Source organism: Neoarius graeffei, chromosome 11 (genome assembly GCF_027579695.1).
Source record: "Neoarius graeffei isolate fNeoGra1 chromosome 11, fNeoGra1.pri, whole genome shotgun sequence".
NCBI lineage: Eukaryota > Metazoa > Chordata > Actinopteri > Siluriformes > Ariidae > Neoarius > Neoarius graeffei.
This window is the reverse complement of record NC_083579.1, coordinates 12,671,759-12,690,751: the sequence shown is the minus strand read 5'-3', so window position 1 is coordinate 12,690,751 and position 18,993 is coordinate 12,671,759. Positions and strand designations below refer to the sequence as shown.

The following is an 18,993-nucleotide window of genomic DNA, read 5'->3' as shown; positions in this document are numbered from 1 at the left end:
TGCACTTAAAACTGCCCAATCTGGCAACACTGCGCGCATGCTGCTTCTCTTGAACGTATACACGGAAGTAAGGCGGAAGGTAGTTTGTCGACGTCACCAAGACGACGCCAACGATTGGTGAAATTTGCGGGAAGGTTGCGGTGATTGGATATAATTGCAACACCGCCCTGAATTCGCGGGGATTGGTTGAATCGCAACATCACGAAATCCTGGAGGGTCTGGTTTTTTGCTTGGCCCAGACTCTGTCTCCTCACTCAGTGTAGCTTTAGGTACTAAAAATCGATCCATTTTGTCTCTGGCAAAGGCTAGCTGAAGTTCGCTAAATGTCCGCAATAGTAACTTATTCTGGCTTATCTTTCCTCACGTTGCGCCCCCCCCCCAGGGGAGGCGCACCCCACACTTTGAAAAGCCCTGACCTATGCCAAATCAAATACGCGAATCATAAATTGAGAAGGATGAGCTGCTGTGGCGACCCATAACAGGAGCAGTCGAAAGACAAAGAAGATCCTCGAACTCCTTTCAATTCCCTTCAGTTGCCTTGACTTCTCGTCAGATTTCCTTCCCTTCGATTTCATTTTAACTTTTTGTAGTTGCCTTGAGTGCACTTTTGCTTTAATTGAATGCCCATCACTTCTCTTCAGTTCTGGCCAGTTCTCCTCCTTTCAGTTCCTTTAACTCGCTTCACCTTCCTTTTGTTCGTTCCTTCCTTCCCCCGTACGTCTGTCCATCCATCCCTTGCCCTTTCCCCCCATCCCTCCATCTATTCCTCCGGTTTCATTCAGGTCAGGGTTTCAGAGCCTAATCCTGTAACGCTAGGTGCAAGTCAGGAATGAGGCGCGCACAAAATAATTCCACGTAAAATTCTAATATTAAACTTGCAGCTGGGAACTGAGTGCAGCATGCTTCGTGTGTGTATATGTAAAGAGAGAAAGCAGTAAGCGAGGCTTTTCAGCAGAACAAGGCCGCTGTTGTTCGTGGCATTCTTTCTCCTTGTCTGTACATCTATACTCTCTCTCTCAGCCTGAGATGCGTCTCTAACCTTGTCTTTCAACCGAATAGCTTTCTTTCCATTGTGTTTGCGTGTGCGCTGAGTGACGGCTCCTTGCACAGCGGTGTGTATTGATGCCGTGCGTGTCTGCCTGTCAGTGAGTGCATCACCAGGGTCAGAGTTCACGAGGCGCGACCTCCGGAACACCTGGCTGCTCTGGAACTCAGCGGAGCATTTTATTGGCTCGCACAGGTCTGATGCTCCTCTTACCTTCCTGCTTAAACACACACAAAATTGAAGGAAGCAAACAACATTTGACCAGGTGTCTAAAAAAAACAGCCACTGAGACCTGTTTTATTACATTTATTTCATACGCGTTTTTATATATTTAATTTTTCAGGCTTATGGCGAAATCTTTAATAAAATAATTTCTGCGCGTTCGTTTTCCATGATGAAGCTTTTGCGTCTGAGAAGCTCTGAACGGACACGGGTTAAATGGGTTTCCAGCAGGGTTCTCTCCCTACACGTCTAGATGCATTTGTTTATATGACGCGAAACGTTTCCTGATATCGTCGTGTATTGATTTAAAAAGAGAGATTTATAACTATAGGTGTCGTTCTAGTGGTTGGTAGAAGTGTTTAAACATGTATATAGATGACAGAATACAGAATATATCAGCAGTTTCCTGACACAAATAGGCTCTAAAATAATTAAGGTGTATTGAGGTGCGGCTAAAATGATCAGACAGCTCAAAATAGTCGGTATACTGGGCTGGAAGAACAACGGCGACGTTTTTATTCTTGACCGAAATAAAATAAGTCGTTCGTGTGAAGACTGAAATAATTTGGCCTCGAAATGTAAGACTAATGCTGCCTGAGTAGAGCTTTAATCGTGGATTGTACGTGTGGAGGAAGTTGGCTTGATTTTGATTTCTTTCAAAATAAACAATCGATGCTTATTTTTGTTTCGTGTTTTAAATTTTAAATGCAACGATCTTGTCTTGTCGTCTTCCGCTTATCTGGGGCCGGGTCGCAGAGGCAGCAGTCTGAGCATGGAAGCCCAAACTTCCCTTTCCCCAGACACCTCGGTCAGCTCCTCGGGAAGAACACCGAGGCGTTCCCAGGCCAGCCGAGAGACATAGTCCCTCCAGCGTGTCCTGGGTCTTCCCCGGGGACTCCTCCCGGGGGGACATGCCTGGAACACCTCCCCAAGGAGGCGTCCAGGAGGCATCCGAGAGAGACGCCCGAGCCACCTCAGCTGATTCCTCTCGATGTGGAGGAGCAGCGGCTCTACTCCGAGCTCCTCCCGAGTGACTGTGCTTCTCACCCTGTCTCTAAGGGAGCGCCCAGCCACCCTGCGAAGGAAACTCATTTCGGCCGCTTGTATCCGCGATCTTGTTCTTTCAGTCATTACCCAAAGCTCATGACCATAGGTGAGAGTCGGAACGTACCTGTAGATTGACCGGTAAATCGAGAGCTTCGCCTTTTGGCTCAGCTCCTTCACCACAACGGACCGGTAAAGCGACCGCATCACTGCGGAGGCCGCACCGATCCGCCTGTCGATCTCGCGCTCCATCCTTCCTTCACTCGTGAACAAGATCCCGAGATACTTAAGCTCCTCCACTTGAGGCAGGACTTCTCCACCAACCTGGAGAGGGCAAGCCACCCTTTTCCGGTCGAGAACCATGGCCTCGGACTTGGAGGTGCTGATTCTCATCCCAGCTGCTTCACACTCGACTGCAAACCGCCCCAGTGCATGCTGAAGGTCCTGGTTTGAAGAAGCCAACAGGACAACATCATCTGCGAAAAGTAGAGATGAAATCCTGTGGTTCCCAAATGGGATTCCTTCCGGCCCCTGGCTGCGCCTAGAAATTCTGTCCGTAAAGATTATGGATAAAATGTAATCTTTTAATAAAAAAAGAGTAAAAAAATGCTGTGGCGCGTTCCTGTGTGCTGAGCTTGAAGCATGTTAATTGTCTGTCTCTGACTTATTTTAAGATCGAACCCGTTCTACGAGCCTAAGTCAGGCAGTCCAGATCAGTCCGCCGCAGAAAGCACAGCTGCATCGAAGAACACCAAACGGCGTGCTCCTCTGCCCCCTGCTGCCCCCTCAGTGACCCGCACCAGCCCTGCAGTACCCAGTGACCCCAAACCAGCTGTGCCTGATAAGGTGTTCATCACGTGCCCTGCACTCGGCCCGAGAGACCTGGCCTCTTCCTCACCAAAGGTAAGGAGTTTTCTTTACTTTCTCTCCATCACTGTCTAAAAACCTCAGCGCCTTGGTAGAACAGCAGTGTTTAAAAAAAATAAAAAACACCCACCCTGCCCCTGAATGGCCCCTTATTTTGGATACGTTACACAATTTATTTTTTATTTTTCCTCCTCATCGTTTGCAGCCACCTTTCTCCTCCTGCTCTTCCTCTTTTTCTTTCCTTTTCCCCTCACTCCACTGCCCTCATCTCTCTCCGTCCCTTCATCTCTCCATCCCTCCATTCTGCTGTTCCGCGTCTGTCGTTTGCATATGCCATTTGAATACAGGCATGCATTATGCTCCTTATGCATGCGTGATGAGTCTGCTCGCTCAATGCTTTGGTGCCTGTAATTAAGCTGCTCCGTGCTCGAGTTGCGCCTGAGGAGGGAGGGAGGGACGGAGCGAGGGCCTAGGGCGTAGGGTGTAGGGGGCGAGACGGTGCCCACGTTTGCAAATAAGAACAAGCACCAGTGATCAGGGCAGGGCTTAACTACGGGCAGCTTCCCACAGAGAGTGTGTTTTTTATTTACGGCCCCCTGTGTGCGTGTGTGTCTGTGCGTTAATGTGGTCTGTATTTAATTATGGCCGAGGTTTATCAGAGAGCAGCACTCGTGCGTGTGTGTCCGCGACAGAGGCCTGGCCCAAACTTAAACACATTTAATTACCCAAAAGCATTGGCCTGTGAGCAGGAACACACACACACACACACACACACACTGTGCTGCCACACACACAAAATTGGGAGAGACAGAACTACAAAGAAGAGAGAAACTAAATTTTACTGTGTCACCGTGTTACACCATGTCTTAGGATTTTCAACCAAGTTTTGCTGATTTCAGATAAATCTAAAATCTAATCTTAAACCTGACCCTGACCATCACCGTACCTGTTAGTCTAGCCTTTAACCTCGCCCCAGTCATCACCATCCCCGTTAGTCTAGCCCTTAACCTGACCCAGAACGTCCCTGTACCTGTGAGTCTAGTCTTTAACCTCACCCCGACCCTCACCGTACCTGTGGGTCTAGCCTTTAACCTGACCCTGACAGTCACTAACCCATTAGTCTAGCCCTTAACCTGACCCAGAACATCCTTGTGCCTGTTAGTCTAGCCTTTAACCTGACCCTGACAGTCACCGACCCTGACAGTCACCGACCCATTAGTCTAGCCTTTAACCTGACCCAGAACGTCCCTGTACCTGTTAGTCTGGTCTTTAATCTGACCCCGACCCTCACTGTCCCTGTACCTGTTAGTCTAGCCCTCAACCTGACCACAACCATCACCGTTTCTATTTAGTCTAGCTTTTAACCTCGCCCCGACCCTCACAGTTTCCGTGAGTCTAGGCCTGACCGTCACCGTCCCTGTTAGTCTAGCCCTTAACCTTACCCTGACCGTCACCGTCCCTGTTGGTCTAGCCTTTTAACCCCACCCTGACCGTCACCGTCCCTGTTAGTCTAGCCTTTTAACCCCACCCTGACCGTCACCGTCCCTGTTAGTCTAGCCTTTTAACCCCACCCTGACCGTCACCGTCCCTGTTAGTCTAGCCCTTAATCCCACCCTGACCGTCACCGTCCCTGTTAGTCTAGCCTTTTAACCCCACCCTGACCGTCACCGTCCCTGTTAGTCTAGCCTTTTAACCCCACCCTGACAGTCACCGTCCCTGTTAATCTAGCCCTTAACCCCACCCTGACGGTCACCGTCCCTGTTAGTCTAGCCTTTTAACCCCACCCTGACCGTCACCGTCCCTGTTAGTCTAGCCCTTAACCTCACCCTGACCGTCACCGTCCCTGTTAGTCTAGCCCTTAACCCCACCCTGATCGTCACCGTCCCTGTTAGTCTAGCCTTTTAACCCCACCCTGACCGTCACCGTCCCTGTTAGTCTAGCCCTTAACCCCACCCTGACCGTCACCGTCCCTGTTAGTCTAGCCTTTAACCCCACCCTGACCGTCACCGTCCCTGTTAGTCTAGCCCTTAACCTCACCCTGACCGTCACCGTGCCTGTTAGTCTAGCCTTTTAACCCCACCCTGACCGTCACCGTCCCTGTTAGTCTAGCCTTTAACCCCACCCTGACCGTCACCGTCCCTGTTAGTCTAGCCCTTAACCTCACCCTGACCGTCACCGTCCCTGTTAGTCTAGCCTTTTAACCCCACCCTAACCGTCACCGTCCCTGTTAGTCTAGCCTTTTAACCCCACCCTGACCGTCACCGTCCCTGTTAGTCTAGCCTTTTAACCCCACCCTAACCGTCACCGTCCCTGTTAGTCTAGCCCTTAATCCCACCCTGACCGTCACCGTCCCTGTTAGTCTAGCCCTTAATCCCACCCTAACCGTCACCGTCCCTGTTAGTCTAGCCTTTTAACCCCACCCTGACCGTCACCGTCCCTGTTAGTCTAGCCCTTAACCCCACCCTGACCGTCACCGTCCCTGTTAGTCTAGCCTTTTAACCCCACCCTGACCGTCACCGTCCCTGTTAGTCTAGCTCTTAATCCCACCCTGACCGTCACCGTGCCTGTTAGTCTAGCCCTTAACCCCACCCTGACCGTCACCGTCCCTGTTAGTCTAGCCCTTAACCCCACCCTGACCGTCACCGTCCCTGTTAGTCTAGCCCTTAACCTCACCCTGACCGTTACCGTCCCTGTTAGTCTAGCCTTTTAACCCCACCCTAACCGTCACCGTCCCTGTTAGTCTAGCCTTTTAACCCCACCCTGACCGTCACCGTCCCTGTTAGTCTAGCCTTTTAACCCCACCCTGACCGTCACCGTCCCTGTTAGTCTAGCCCTTAATCCCACCCTGACCGTCACCGTCCCTGTTAGTCTAGCCCTTAACCCCACCCTGACGGTCACCGTCCCTGTTAGTCTAGCCTTTTAACCCCACCCTGACCGTCACCGTCCCTGTTAGTCTAGCCCTTAACCTCACCCTGACCGTCACCGTCCCTGTTAGTCTAGCCTTTTAACCCCACCCTGACCGTCACCGTCCCTGTTAGTCTAGCCCTTAACCTCACCCTGACCGTCACCGTCCCTGTTAGTCTAGCCTTTTAACCCCACCCTGACCGTCACCATCCGTTAGTCTAGCCCTTAACCTCACCCTGACCGTCACCGTCCCTGTTAGTCTAGCTCTTAATCCCACCCTGGCCGTCACCGTCCCTGTTAGTCTAGCTCTTAACCCCACCCTGACCGTCACCGTCCCTGTTAGTCTAGCTCTTAATCCCACCCTGACCGTCACCGTGCCTGTTAGTCTAGCCCTTAACCCCACCCTGACCGTCACCGTCCCTGTTAGTCTAGCCCTTAATCCCACCCTGACTGTCACCGTCCCTGTTAGTCTAGCCTTTTAACCCCACCCTGACCGTCACCGTCCCTGTTAGTCTAGCCTTTAACCCCACCCTGACCGTCACCGTCCCTGTTAGTCTAGCCTTTAACCCCACCCTGACCGTCACCGTCCCTGTTAGTCTAGCCTTTAACCCCACCCTGACCGTCACCGTCCCTGTTAGTCTAGCCTTTTAACCCCACCCTGACCGTCACCGTCCCTGTTAGTCTAGCCCTTAACCTCACCCTGACCGTCACCGTCCCTGTTAGTCTAGCCCTTAACCCCACCCTGACCGTCACCGTCCCTGTTAGTCTAGCTCTTAATCCCACCCTGGCCGTCACCGTCCCTGTTAGTCTAGCCCTTAACCCCACCCTGACCGTCACCGTCCCTGTTAGTCTAGCCCTTAACCTCACCCTGACCGTCACCGTCCCTGTTAGTCTAGCCTTTTAACCCCACCCTGACCGTCACCGTCCCTGTTAGTCTAGCTCTTAATCCCACCCTGACCGTCACCGTGCCTGTTAGTCTAGCCCTTAACCCCACCCTGACCGTCACCGTCCCTGTTAGTCTAGCCTTTTAACCCCACCCTGACCGTCACCGTCCCTGTTAGTCTAGCTCTTAATCCCACCCTGACCGTCACCGTGCCTGTTAGTCTAGCCCTTAATCCCACCCTGACTGTCACCGTCCCTGTTAGTCTAGCCTTTTAACCCCACCCTGACCGTCTCCGTCCCTGTTAGTCTAGCCCTTAACCTCACCCTGACCGTCACCGTCCCTGTTAGTCTAGCCTTTTAACCCCACCCTGACCGTCTCCGTCCCTGTTAGTCTAGCCCTTAACCTCACCCTGACCGTCACCGTCCCTGTTAGTCTAGCCTTTTAACCCCACCCTGACCGTCACTGTCCCTGTTAGTCTAGCCTTTAACCCCACCCTGACCGTCTCCGTCCCTGTTAGTCTAGCCCTTAACCTCACCCTGACCGTCACCGTCCCTGTTAGTCTAGCCTTTTAACCCCACCCTGACCGTCACCGTCCCTGTTAGTCTAGCTCTTAATCCCACCCTGACCGTCACCGTCCCTGTTAGTCTAGCCTTTTAACCCCACCCTGACCGTCTCCGTCCCTGTTAGTCTAGCCCTTAACCTCACCCTGACCGTCACCGTCCCTGTTAGTCTAGCCTTTTAACCCCACCCTGACCGTCACTGTCCCTGTTAGTCTAGCCTTTAACCCCACCCTGACCGTCTCCGTTCCTGTTAGTCTAGCCCTTAACCTCACCCTGACCGTCACCGTCCCTGTTAGTCTAGCCTTTTAACCCCACCCTGACCGTCACTGTCCCTGTTAGTCTAGCCTTTTAACCCCACCCTGACCGTCTCCGTCCCTGTTAGTCTAGCCCTTAACCTCACCCTGACCGTCACCGTCCCTGTTAGTCTAGCCTTTTAACCCCACCCTGACCGTCACTGTCCCTGTTAGTCTAGCCTTTAACCCCACCCTGACCGTCTCCGTCCCTGTTAGTCTAGCCCTTAACCTCACCCTGACCGTCACCGTCCCTGTTAGTCTAGCCTTTTAACCCCACCCTGACCGTCTCCGTCCCTGTTAGTCTAGCCCTTAACCTCACCCTGACCGTCACCGTCCCTGTTAGTCTAGCCTTTTAACCCCACCCTGACCGTCACTGTCCCTGTTAGTCTAGCCTTTAACCCCACCCTGACCGTCTCCGTCCCTGTTAGTCTAGCCCTTAACCTCACCCTGACCGTCACCGTCCCTGTTAGTCTAGCCTTTTAACCCCACCCTGACCGTCACTGTCCCTGTTAGTCTAGCCTTTTAACCCCACCCTGACCGTCTCCGTCCCTGTTAGTCTAGCCCTTAACCTCACCCTGACCGTCACCGTCCCTGTTAGTCTAGCCTTTTAACCCCACCCTGACCGTCACCGTCCCTGTTAGTCTAGCTCTTAATCCCACCCTGACCGTCTCCGTCCCTGTTAGTCTAGCCCTTAACCTCACCCTGACCGTCACCGTCCCTGTTAGTCTAGCCTTTTAACCCCACCCTGACCGTCTCCGTCCCTGTTAGTCTAGCCCTTAACCTCACCCTGACCGTCACCGTCCCTGTTAGTCTAGCCTTTTAACCCCACCCTGACCGTCACTGTCCCTGTTAGTCTAGCCTTTAACCCCACCCTGACCGTCTCCGTCCCTGTTAGTCTAGCCCTTAACCTCACCCTGACCGTCACCGTCCCTGTTAGTCTAGCCTTTTAACCCCACCCTGACCGTCACCGTCCCTGTTAGTCTAGCTCTTAATCCCACCCTGACCGTCACCGTCCCTGTTAGTCTAGCCTTTTAACCCCACCCTGACCGTCTCCGTCCCTGTTAGTCTAGCCCTTAACCTCACCCTGACCGTCACCGTCCCTGTTAGTCTAGCCTTTTAACCCCACCCTGACTGTCACTGTCCCTGTTAGTCTAGCCTTTAACCCCACCCTGACCGTCTCCGTCCCTGTTAGTCTAGCCCTTAACCTCACCCTTACCGTCACCGTCCCTGTTAGTCTAGCCTTTTAACCCCACCCTGACCGTCACTGTCCCTGTTAGTCTAGCCTTTTAACCCCACCCTGACCGTCTCCGTCCCTGTTAGTCTAGCCCTTAACCTCACCCTGACCGTCACCGTCCCTGTTAGTCTAGCCTTTTAACCCCACCCTGACCGTCTCCGTCCCTGTTAGTCTAGCCCTTAACCTCACCCTGACCGTCACCGTCCCTGTTAGTCTAGCCTTTTAACCCCACCCTGACCGTCACTGTCCCTGTTAGTCTAGCCTTTAACCCCACCCTGACCGTCTCCATCCCTGTTAGTCTAGCCCTTAACCTCACCCTGACCGTCACCGTCCCTGTTAGTCTAGCTCTTAATCCCACCCTGACCGTCACCGTGCCTGTTAGTCTAGCCCTTAACCCCACCCTGACCGTCACCGTCCCTGTTAGTCTAGCCTTTTAACCCCACCCTGACCGTCACCGTCCCTGTTAGTCTAGCCTTTAACCCCACCCTGACCGTCACCGTCCCTGTTAGTCTAGCCTTTAACCCCACCCTGACCGTCACCGTCCCTGTTAGTCTAGCCTTTAACCCCACCCTGACCGTCACCGTCCCTGTTAGTCTAGCCTTTTAACCCCACCCTGACCGTCACCGTCCCTGTTAGTCTAGCCCTTAACCTCACCCTGACCGTCACCGTCCCTGTTAGTCTAGCCCTTAACCCCACCCTGACCGTCACCGTCCCTGTTAGTCTAGCTCTTAATCCCACCCTGGCCGTCACCGTCCCTGTTAGTCTAGCCCTTAACCCCACCCTGACCGTCACCGTCCCTGTTAGTCTAGCCCTTAACCTCACCCTGACCGTCACCGTCCCTGTTAGTCTAGCCTTTTAATCCCACCCTGACCGTCACCGTGCCTGTTAGTCTAGCCCTTAACCCCACCCTGACCGTCACCGTCCCTGTTAGTCTAGCCTTTTAACCCCACCCTGACCGTCACCGTCCCTGTTAGTCTAGCTCTTAATCCCACCCTGACCGTCACCGTGCCTGTTAGTCTAGCCCTTAATCCCACCCTGACTGTCACCGTCCCTGTTAGTCTAGCCTTTTAACCCCACCCTGACCGTCACCGTCCCTGTTAGTCTAGCCCTTAACCTCACCCTGACCGTCACCGTCCCTGTTAGTCTAGCCTTTTAACCCCACCCTGACCGTCTCCGTCCCTGTTAGTCTAGCCCTTAACCTCACCCTGACCGTCACCGTCCCTGTTAGTCTAGCCTTTTAACCCCACCCTGACCGTCACTGTCCCTGTTAGTCTAGCCTTTAACCCCACCCTGACCGTCTCCGTCCCTGTTAGTCTAGCCCTTAACCTCACCCTGACCGTCACCGTCCCTGTTAGTCTAGCCTTTTAACCCCACCCTGACCGTCACCGTCCCTGTTAGTCTAGCTCTTAATCCCACCCTGACCGTCACCGTCCCTGTTAGTCTAGCCTTTTAACCCCACCCTGACCGTCTCCGTCCCTGTTAGTCTAGCCCTTAACCTCACCCTGACCGTCACCGTCCCTGTTAGTCTAGCCTTTTAACCCCACCCTGACCGTCACTGTCCCTGTTAGTCTAGCCTTTAACCCCACCCTGACCGTCTCCGTCCCTGTTAGTCTAGCCCTTAACCTCACCCTGACCATCACCGTCCCTGTTAGTCTAGCCTTTTAACCCCACCCTGACCGTCACTGTCCCTGTTAGTCTAGCCTTTTAACCCCACCCTGACCGTCTCCGTCCCTGTTAGTCTAGCCCTTAACCTCACCCTGACCGTCACCGTCCCTGTTAGTCTAGCCTTTTAACCCCACCCTGACCGTCACCGTCCCTGTTAGTCTAGCTCTTAATCCCACCCTGACCGTCTCCGTCCCTGTTAGTCTAGCCCTTAACCTCACCCTGACCGTCACCGTCCCTGTTAGTCTAGCCTTTTAACCCCACCCTGACCGTCTCCGTCCCTGTTAGTCTAGCCCTTAACCTCACCCTGACCGTCACCGTCCCTGTTAGTCTAGCCTTTTAACCCCACCCTGACCGTCACTGTCCCTGTTAGTCTAGCCTTTAACCCCACCCTGACCGTCTCCGTCCCTGTTAGTCTAGCCCTTAACCTCACCCTGACCGTCACCGTCCCTGTTAGTCTAGCCTTTTAACCCCACCCTGACCGTCACCGTCCCTGTTAGTCTAGCTCTTAATCCCACCCTGACCGTCACCGTCCCTGTTAGTCTAGCCTTTTAACCCCACCCTGACCGTCTCCGTCCCTGTTAGTCTAGCCCTTAACCTCACCCTGACCGTCACCGTCCCTGTTAGTCTAGCCTTTTAACCCCACCCTGACTGTCACTGTCCCTGTTAGTCTAGCCTTTAACCCCACCCTGACCGTCTCCGTCCCTGTTAGTCTAGCCCTTAACCTCACCCTGACCGTCACCGTCCCTGTTAGTCTAGCCTTTTAACCCCACCCTGACCGTCACTGTCCCTGTTAGTCTAGCCTTTTAACCCCACCCTGACCGTCTCCGTCCCTGTTAGTCTAGCCCTTAACCTCACCCTGACCGTCACCGTCCCTCTTAGTCTAGCCTTTTAAGCCCACCCTGACCGTCTCCGTCCCTGTTAGTCTAGCCCTTAACCTCACCCTGACCGTCACCGTCCCTGTTAGTCTAGCCTTTTAACCCCACCCTGACCGTCACCGTCCCTGTTAGTCTAGCCTTTAACCCCACCCTGACCGTCTCCGTCCCTGTTAGTCTAGCCCTTAACCTCACCCTGACCGTCACCGTCCCTGTTAGTCTAGCCTTTTAACCCCACCCTGACCGTCACCGTCCCTGTTAGTCTAGCTCTTAATCCCACCCTGACCGTCACCGTCCCTGTTAGTCTAGCCTTTAACCCCACCCTGACCGTCACCGTCCCTGTTAGTCTAGCCTTTTAACCCCACCCTGACCGTCACCGTCCCTGTTAGTCTAGCCCTTAACCTCACCCTGACCATCACCGTCCCTGTTAGTCTAGCCTTTTAACCCCACCCTGACCGTCACCGTCCCTGTTAGTCTAGCTCTTAATCCCACCCTGACCGTCACCGTGCCTGTTAGTCTAGCCCTTAACCCCACCCTGACCGTCACCGTCCCTGTTAGTCTAGCCTTTTAACCCCACCCTGACCGTCACCGTCCCTGTTAGTCTAGCTCTTAATCCCACCCTGACCGTCACCGTGCCTGTTAGTCTAGCCCTTAATCCCACCCTGACTGTCACCGTCCCTGTTAGTCTAGCCTTTTAACCCCACCCTGACCGTCACCGTCCCTGTTAGTCTAGCCTTTAACCCCACCCTGACCGTCACCGTCCCTGTTAGTCTAGCCTTTAACCCCACCCTGACCGTCACCGTCCCTGTTAGTCTAGCCTTTTAACCCCACCCTGACCGTCACTGTCCCTGTTAGTCTAGCCTTTTAACCCCACCCTGACCGTCACCGTCCCTGTTAGTCTAGCCCTTAACCTCACCCTGACCGTCACCGTCCCTGTTAGTCTAGCCCTTAACCCCACCCTGACCGTCACCGTCCCTGTTAGTCTAGCTCTTAATCCCACCCTGGCCGTCACCGTCCCTGTTAGTCTAGCCCTTAACCCCACCCTGACCGTCACCGTCCCTGTTAGTCTAGCCCTTAACCTCACCCTGACCGTCACCGTCCCTGTTAGTCTAGCCTTTTAACCCCACCCTGACCGTCACCGTCCCTGTTAGTCTAGCCCTTAATCCCACCCTGACCGTCACGGTCCCTGTTAGTCTAGCCTTTTAACCCCACCCTGACCGTCACCGTCCCTGTTAGTCTAGCCCTTAACCTCACCCTGACCGTCACCGTCCCTGTTAGTCTAGCCCTTAACCCCACCCTGACCGTCACTGTCCCTGTTAGTCTAGCCTTTAACCCCACCCTGACCGTCACGGTCCCTGTTAGTCTAGCCTTTTAACCCCACCCTGACCGTCACCGTCCCTGTTAGTCTAGCCTTTTAACCCCACCCTGACCGTCACCGTCCCTGTTAGTCTAGCCTTTTAACCCCACCCTGACCGTCACCGTCCCCGTTAGTCTAGCCCTTAACCTCACCCTGACCGTCACCGTCCCTGTTAGTCTAGCCCTTAACCCCACCCTGACCGTCACTGTCCCTGTTAGTCTAGCCTTTAACCCCACCCTGACCGTCACGGTCCCTGTTAGTCTAGCCTTTTAACCCCACCCTGACCGTCACCGTCCCTGTTAGTCTAGCCTTTTAACCCCACCCTGACCGTCACCGTCCCTGTTAGTCTAGCCTTTTAACCCCACCCTGACCGTCACCGTCCCCGTTAGTCTAGCCCTTAACCCCACCCTGACCGTCACCGTCCCTGTTAGTCTAGCCTTTTAACCCCACCCTGACCGTCACCGTCCCTGTTAGTCTAGCCTTTTAACCCCACCCTGACCGTCACCGTCCCTGTTAGTCTAGCCTTTTAACCCCACCCTGACCGTCACCGTCCCTGTTAGTCTAGCCCTTAACCCCACCCTGACCGTCACTGTCCCTGTTAGTCTAGCCTTTAACCCCACCCTGACCGTCACGGTCCCTGTTAGTCTAGCCTTTTAACCTCACCCTGACCGTCACCGTCCCTGTTAGTCTAGCCTTTTAACCCCACCCTGACCGTCACCGTCCCTGTTAGTCTAGCCTTTTAACCCCACCCTGACCGTCACCGTCCCCGTTAGTCTAGCCCTTAACCCCACCCTGACCGTCACCGTCCCTGTTAGCTTAGCCTTTAACCCCACCCTGACCGTCACCGTCCCCGTTAGTCTAGCCTTTAACCCCACCCTGACCGTCACCGTCCCTGTTAGCTTAGCCTTTAACCTGTATTTTATCCATTTATAGTTACATTTAATTGTTTTATTCACTTTGTTACCTGTTTCACCCAGAAATGTTAAGTGGGGAAAACCTTTGACTGTGTTTAATTAACTTGTGTTCTCTGATAGTTTCCTATAAGTGTGTGCGTGCGCGCGCACCTTGTCTGTATAGGAAGTGGACGACCTGGTGTTGGTGTAGAGCTGCTCTCTCTCTATCACTTTGTGTCTGTCAGAACTTTAATATGTGCAGGAAGTCTTTTGTCTTTTCTTTGAGGTTTCATAAGAGGATGAAGATGGTACCAGGGATTAATGTAAATGAACGAAGGATGAGAAAACGAGTTATTCTTAGAGAAGAGAGAGAAAGAGATGGAGGGATGCTCTGATTCACCAGAATGCCATCTTCACCTCTCTTCCTTTCCCCATCTCTCTCTGTTTTCCATTCTGCGTCGTGTTTCCTGCCGGCGCGATTTCACCCCTCCTGCACACTCGTCTGCTCTCCGCCTCTCTCTCTGTCTTCCTCTACGCTGCTGTGATGGAAGGATTTGCAGTCGTTCATGCTCCATAAGTTCCAGTGTGTTCTGGGTGTTAATCTAAAGGAAAAGCCTTCGCAGTCTGCTAGATCTGCATATGATATCGCTCTCTCTCTCTCACTCACACACACACACACACACACACACACACACACACACACACACACACACACAGTTCTGTCAGAGTGGAGACTAAGATCTCAAAACTTCAGAGCTTGAAGATGTGAAAAACTTGTCAGTGTCACTCTTGCATCCCCCCCCCCTTCCATTCCTCCATTTCTCTTTCTGTCTGGAGAGAGAGTTTGGAGACAGACACCCTCAGATACTCTGTCTGTTTCCCTCCATCTGTCTGTCCATCTCTGGGTCTCTCACAATAGCTCTCTCTCTCGTTTATAGTGTCAATTTAAATTAGCCTTGAGTTTGCAGAAGACTATGGTTTGTGGTACAGACCAAAAAGTAAATATTTGAAATGACTAATATATATATATATATATATATATATATATATATATATATATATATATAAATAAATAAATAAATCTCATCTTGTTATCTGTAGCCGCTTTATCCTGTTCTACAGGGTTGCAGGCAAGCTGGAGCCTATCCCAGCTGGCTACGGGCGAAAGGCGGGGTACACCCTGGACAAGTCACCAGGTCATCACAGGGCTGACACATAGACACAGACAACCATTCACACTCACATTCACACCTACGCTCAATTTAGAGCCGCCAGTTAACCTAACCTGCATGTCTTTGGACTGTGGGGGAAACCGGAGCACCCGGAGGAAACCCACGCGGACACGGGGAGAACATGCAAATTCCGCACAGAAAGGCCCTCGCCGGCCACGGGGATCGAACCCGGACCTTCTTGCTGTGAGGCAACAGCGCTAACCACTACACCACTGTGCCGCTATATATATATATATATATATATATATATATATATATATATATATATATATAATTTTTTTTTTTTTTTACCAGCTGGGAGGTCCGTATGGTGAAATACCGTGACCGAGGTCTTGAAAGTACTGAGCGAGGCCCTCTGGGCCGAGGTCAGTATTCAAGACCTCGGTCACTGTATTTCACCATACGGACTGACCTTAAGCTGGTAAATAATATATTTATTTTTTTCTTTACCAAATTCTAACAGAAAACGAGAGCGCCCGAAAGGGAAAACCGAGCCGAGCCGCCATTTTGAATCCTAGTTCACGGCTGTAATGTAAATTGCTTCCTCCTCGGTATACAAGTGCACTTCCATGGCAGGAAAAAACTACATTTTGCCGCCTATGTAGTCCCCTATTTATACAAAATTGAGTCATTCAGGATTCAGCCATGTTTTTGCTCGGCGTTAGCAACAGTTAGAGGTTTTTAGCTTTCTCCTGAAATGTTTTCTTTTATTTCTTCTTCCTCAGGGTAGTAAAACTCGCTTTCGCTGTGAAGATTGTCGTTATCGCTATCCATGATGTAAAATTAATTTTATTCTCCTGAGAAATGCTGGCAAAAATTTATAAGATTTTTGATAATCTTATAAATATTATTTAAAAAAAAATGCTATTATGTTTGTCGTTGTTGTGAACGAGCAAGTCGCCAGAGGTCCGTAACTGGGGTCCGTACCGTAGGATACGGACTCACTTGCCAGAGAACAGGAGTTGGACCGTGAAAAAAATATAGTAGTGTAATAAGTATGAATGAGCCTTGTAAGTCTCATCTCATTATCTGTAGCCGCTTTATCCTTCTACAGGGTCGCAGGCAAGCTGGAGCCTATCCCAGCTGAATACGGGTGAAAGGCGGGGTACACCCTGGACAAGTTGCCAGGTCATCACAGGGCTGACACATAGACACAGACAACTATTCACACTCACACCTACGGTCAATTTAGAGCCGCCAGTTAACCTAACCTGCATGTCTTTGGACTGTGGGGGAAACCGGAGCACCCGGAGGAAACCCACACGGGGAGAACATGCAAACTCCACACAGAAAGGCCCTCGCCGGCCCCGGGGCTCGAACCCAGGACCTTTTTGCTGTGAGGCGACAGCGCTAACCACTACACCACCGTGCCGCCCCAGCCGTGTAAGTAAATTACATAATGTAAGCAATAGTGCAGTGCAATATCGGTGGTTAAAGTGACTAGTGGTAACCAGTGTAACAGTGTAAACATTTGTTACCTTAAAGTGGCCGTCCTGTGTTTGGTTTTAGTGATGTATGGCTCCTGCTGTGCATTTCTGAATGTTGGTAGTACTAACTCCTCTCTAACAGCATTTTAGCTGGATGGTATTTGTTGACCCTGACTAGGCACATATCATCTCGTGGTGATGAATCACGATACAAATCTATGACTCTTTGAATCGCTGAAATAAAATTGAATTAGGATTATCTTCACGCTGCGAAATTTCTTTTTTTTCCCCCCTGCCTGTAATTGCATTCTTTAGACAGCAGAGAGCAGACGAACATGCACTTGCAGGAATGCATGTGACTTCACTGTAGGCGGAAGTAACACAGTTCAAATGCCACAAAAAAAAAGATCTAAAATGTGAAAGATCGTTTGTGTGATTGAGTACAAATAGATTGAACAAGAAATCAGAGCGCTCTTTTTACAGGCTGCTGAACGATAAAGAGAAGAGAAGCAAATACAAATGTTCATACAAGTTTATTAAGAAGAGGTCTATTTGTTAACTTTTATTAAAAGGAATAGATGAGATGGTCATTGTTTTACTCCAATCTTTGCAAAATGGGTAAATAATTGTTAGTTATTAAGAAAATTAAACAAGTTTTGATTTTTTTTTTGTAATTTAACAAAAGGAATATTTAAGTTGACAAAGACTAGGAAAATAAATTTAGCCTTTTTTTGGTAATTTAATTTTTGCTCAAAAAAATATCTTGAAAATCAAACCATGAATTGAATCGTGAATTGGGCGACTAGTTACATGCCAAACCCTGACCTACTCTGAGAGGCAAGTGCGTGAAGCAAGTGGATAAAGATAAGGGCATGTGCTAAATGCTGTAGATATGAATGTAATGGAACAAAGATAGACGTAGCAGTACCTTAGCGACACTGTAACAGTGTCTCTCACACACACACTAACATGTCAGTTAGTGTGAGATAAAGTGAGGTTTGGAAACTGTACAGAACCTTATAAAATGTACAGATGAAGCTAAGTGTTTCTAATAAGCTAGAGATTCGAAAGAATGATGCGTTATATATTCATCTGTCAGTCATTTTATTATTTCGAAATGTAGCGTCATATCAGTTTATATAGACACGAGTGTTTTACTGGGAAATACACCACTTGTTTTTCATACCAGCTCCATCTGGGACATGGAGAACCAAAACCATGACAGAAATCTCTGTATGTCATATGTAATTTGGGAACTTGTTGTTTGTGAATGTGTCGATGTAATAAAAAGAAAATCACACGTTGACTTGAAGATATGAAGTTCATCTTCTTGTTCTGAAAAACTCGCATTTTTCATCCGCAATACATCGCAGATCTGAGTGACATGTTTAAATAATGTTGGCTGGCTTTTTTCCATGGTCTATCAGATATGTGACTGATCACGGAATCCAGGGACACATGTCGGCCCGGGGGCATTTTGAGTTATCGACAGATTCAGAAAGTACAATTTCTAAGCTTTCCAATGATGCCTTCCATGTGGAGATCTGACAATATTTGAAGAATGTGTGGCCTTTTGAAAGTTCATACCTCTTAAAACAGGAAAGGGAGAAAATCGCCCTCAAAGTTTTCCTTCTCAGCTACTCTGGGTGTAGGGCGGGCACATAATGGTGCTCATTTGCATGACATTAAGGAAAGCCCTACCCCCTACTAGCTAGCACGATGCTACTTTCATGTAAACAAAGATCACCACGTCAATTTTCCTTCCATGCAAAGTATGCCCAAAACAATTATGAAGTACAAAAATAAGTCCTAAAGTATACTTTAACGTTTTGTGGTTGAAAAATTACTCACACCGTAAGAAAGAAAGATAGCACGATGATAACAACTAACACAACACTAGTTTCATGTAACCAAACCACAACACACTCCGTTACATGCAAAAATAACCACACAGCCTTAGATTAATAAACTTACCCCATCAGAAAGAGAAGCGTCGCCTTGCACACATCAATGCCTCCGATGGAATAATGTAGTCCTAGAACACTTCCTTTTGGTTGGGTTTTTTGCTAGAAATGGTTATCTCCGATGTAACTACCGTGTGTCTGTTTGCTTCGAGGTGTTTCAGCTCCTCTGCGATCTGTTTAGCTGCTCCATATTCATTCAATGGTGAAATTACATGCCTGTATGCAGCTTAAGTAGCCACGAGCTCAGCTCGTATCATACAGCTGATTGGCGAAAAAACAAACAAACAAAAGACTTAAATCATCATGTGAATGGCCCATATGGTAATTTATCCACACCCCCCAGCAGGCTACAGTCCTGACAAAAACGAGACAATTTGCAACAAAAAATGTATGCTTTTCCAACAAAACAATCTATTATCTGAAATACTGATTGCATTCTTCAAGATCTCAACTTGCACATGATGGAAAAAAAATGCTTCTTTTGCGATTTTCTCGGATTCGTTTCGGCCGACGTGTCCGTGGATTCCATGA

The 18,993-nt window shown here is 50.3% G+C and overlaps 1 protein-coding gene across 5 annotated transcripts in view; it reads left to right on the top strand.

The window, feature by feature from the left end:
- Window positions 1-18,993, top strand: part of ehbp1 (EH domain binding protein 1) — a 359,695-nt gene that overhangs the window by 158,493 nt on the left and 182,209 nt on the right. For all 5 annotated transcript variants that reach the window (XM_060933432.1, XM_060933436.1, XM_060933433.1 and 2 more), the window contains one exon: window positions 2,986-3,214. In XM_060933432.1, the coding sequence (XP_060789415.1) occupies window positions 2,986-3,214 (229 nt within the window). The remainder of the gene's footprint in view (window positions 1-2,985; window positions 3,215-18,993) is intronic.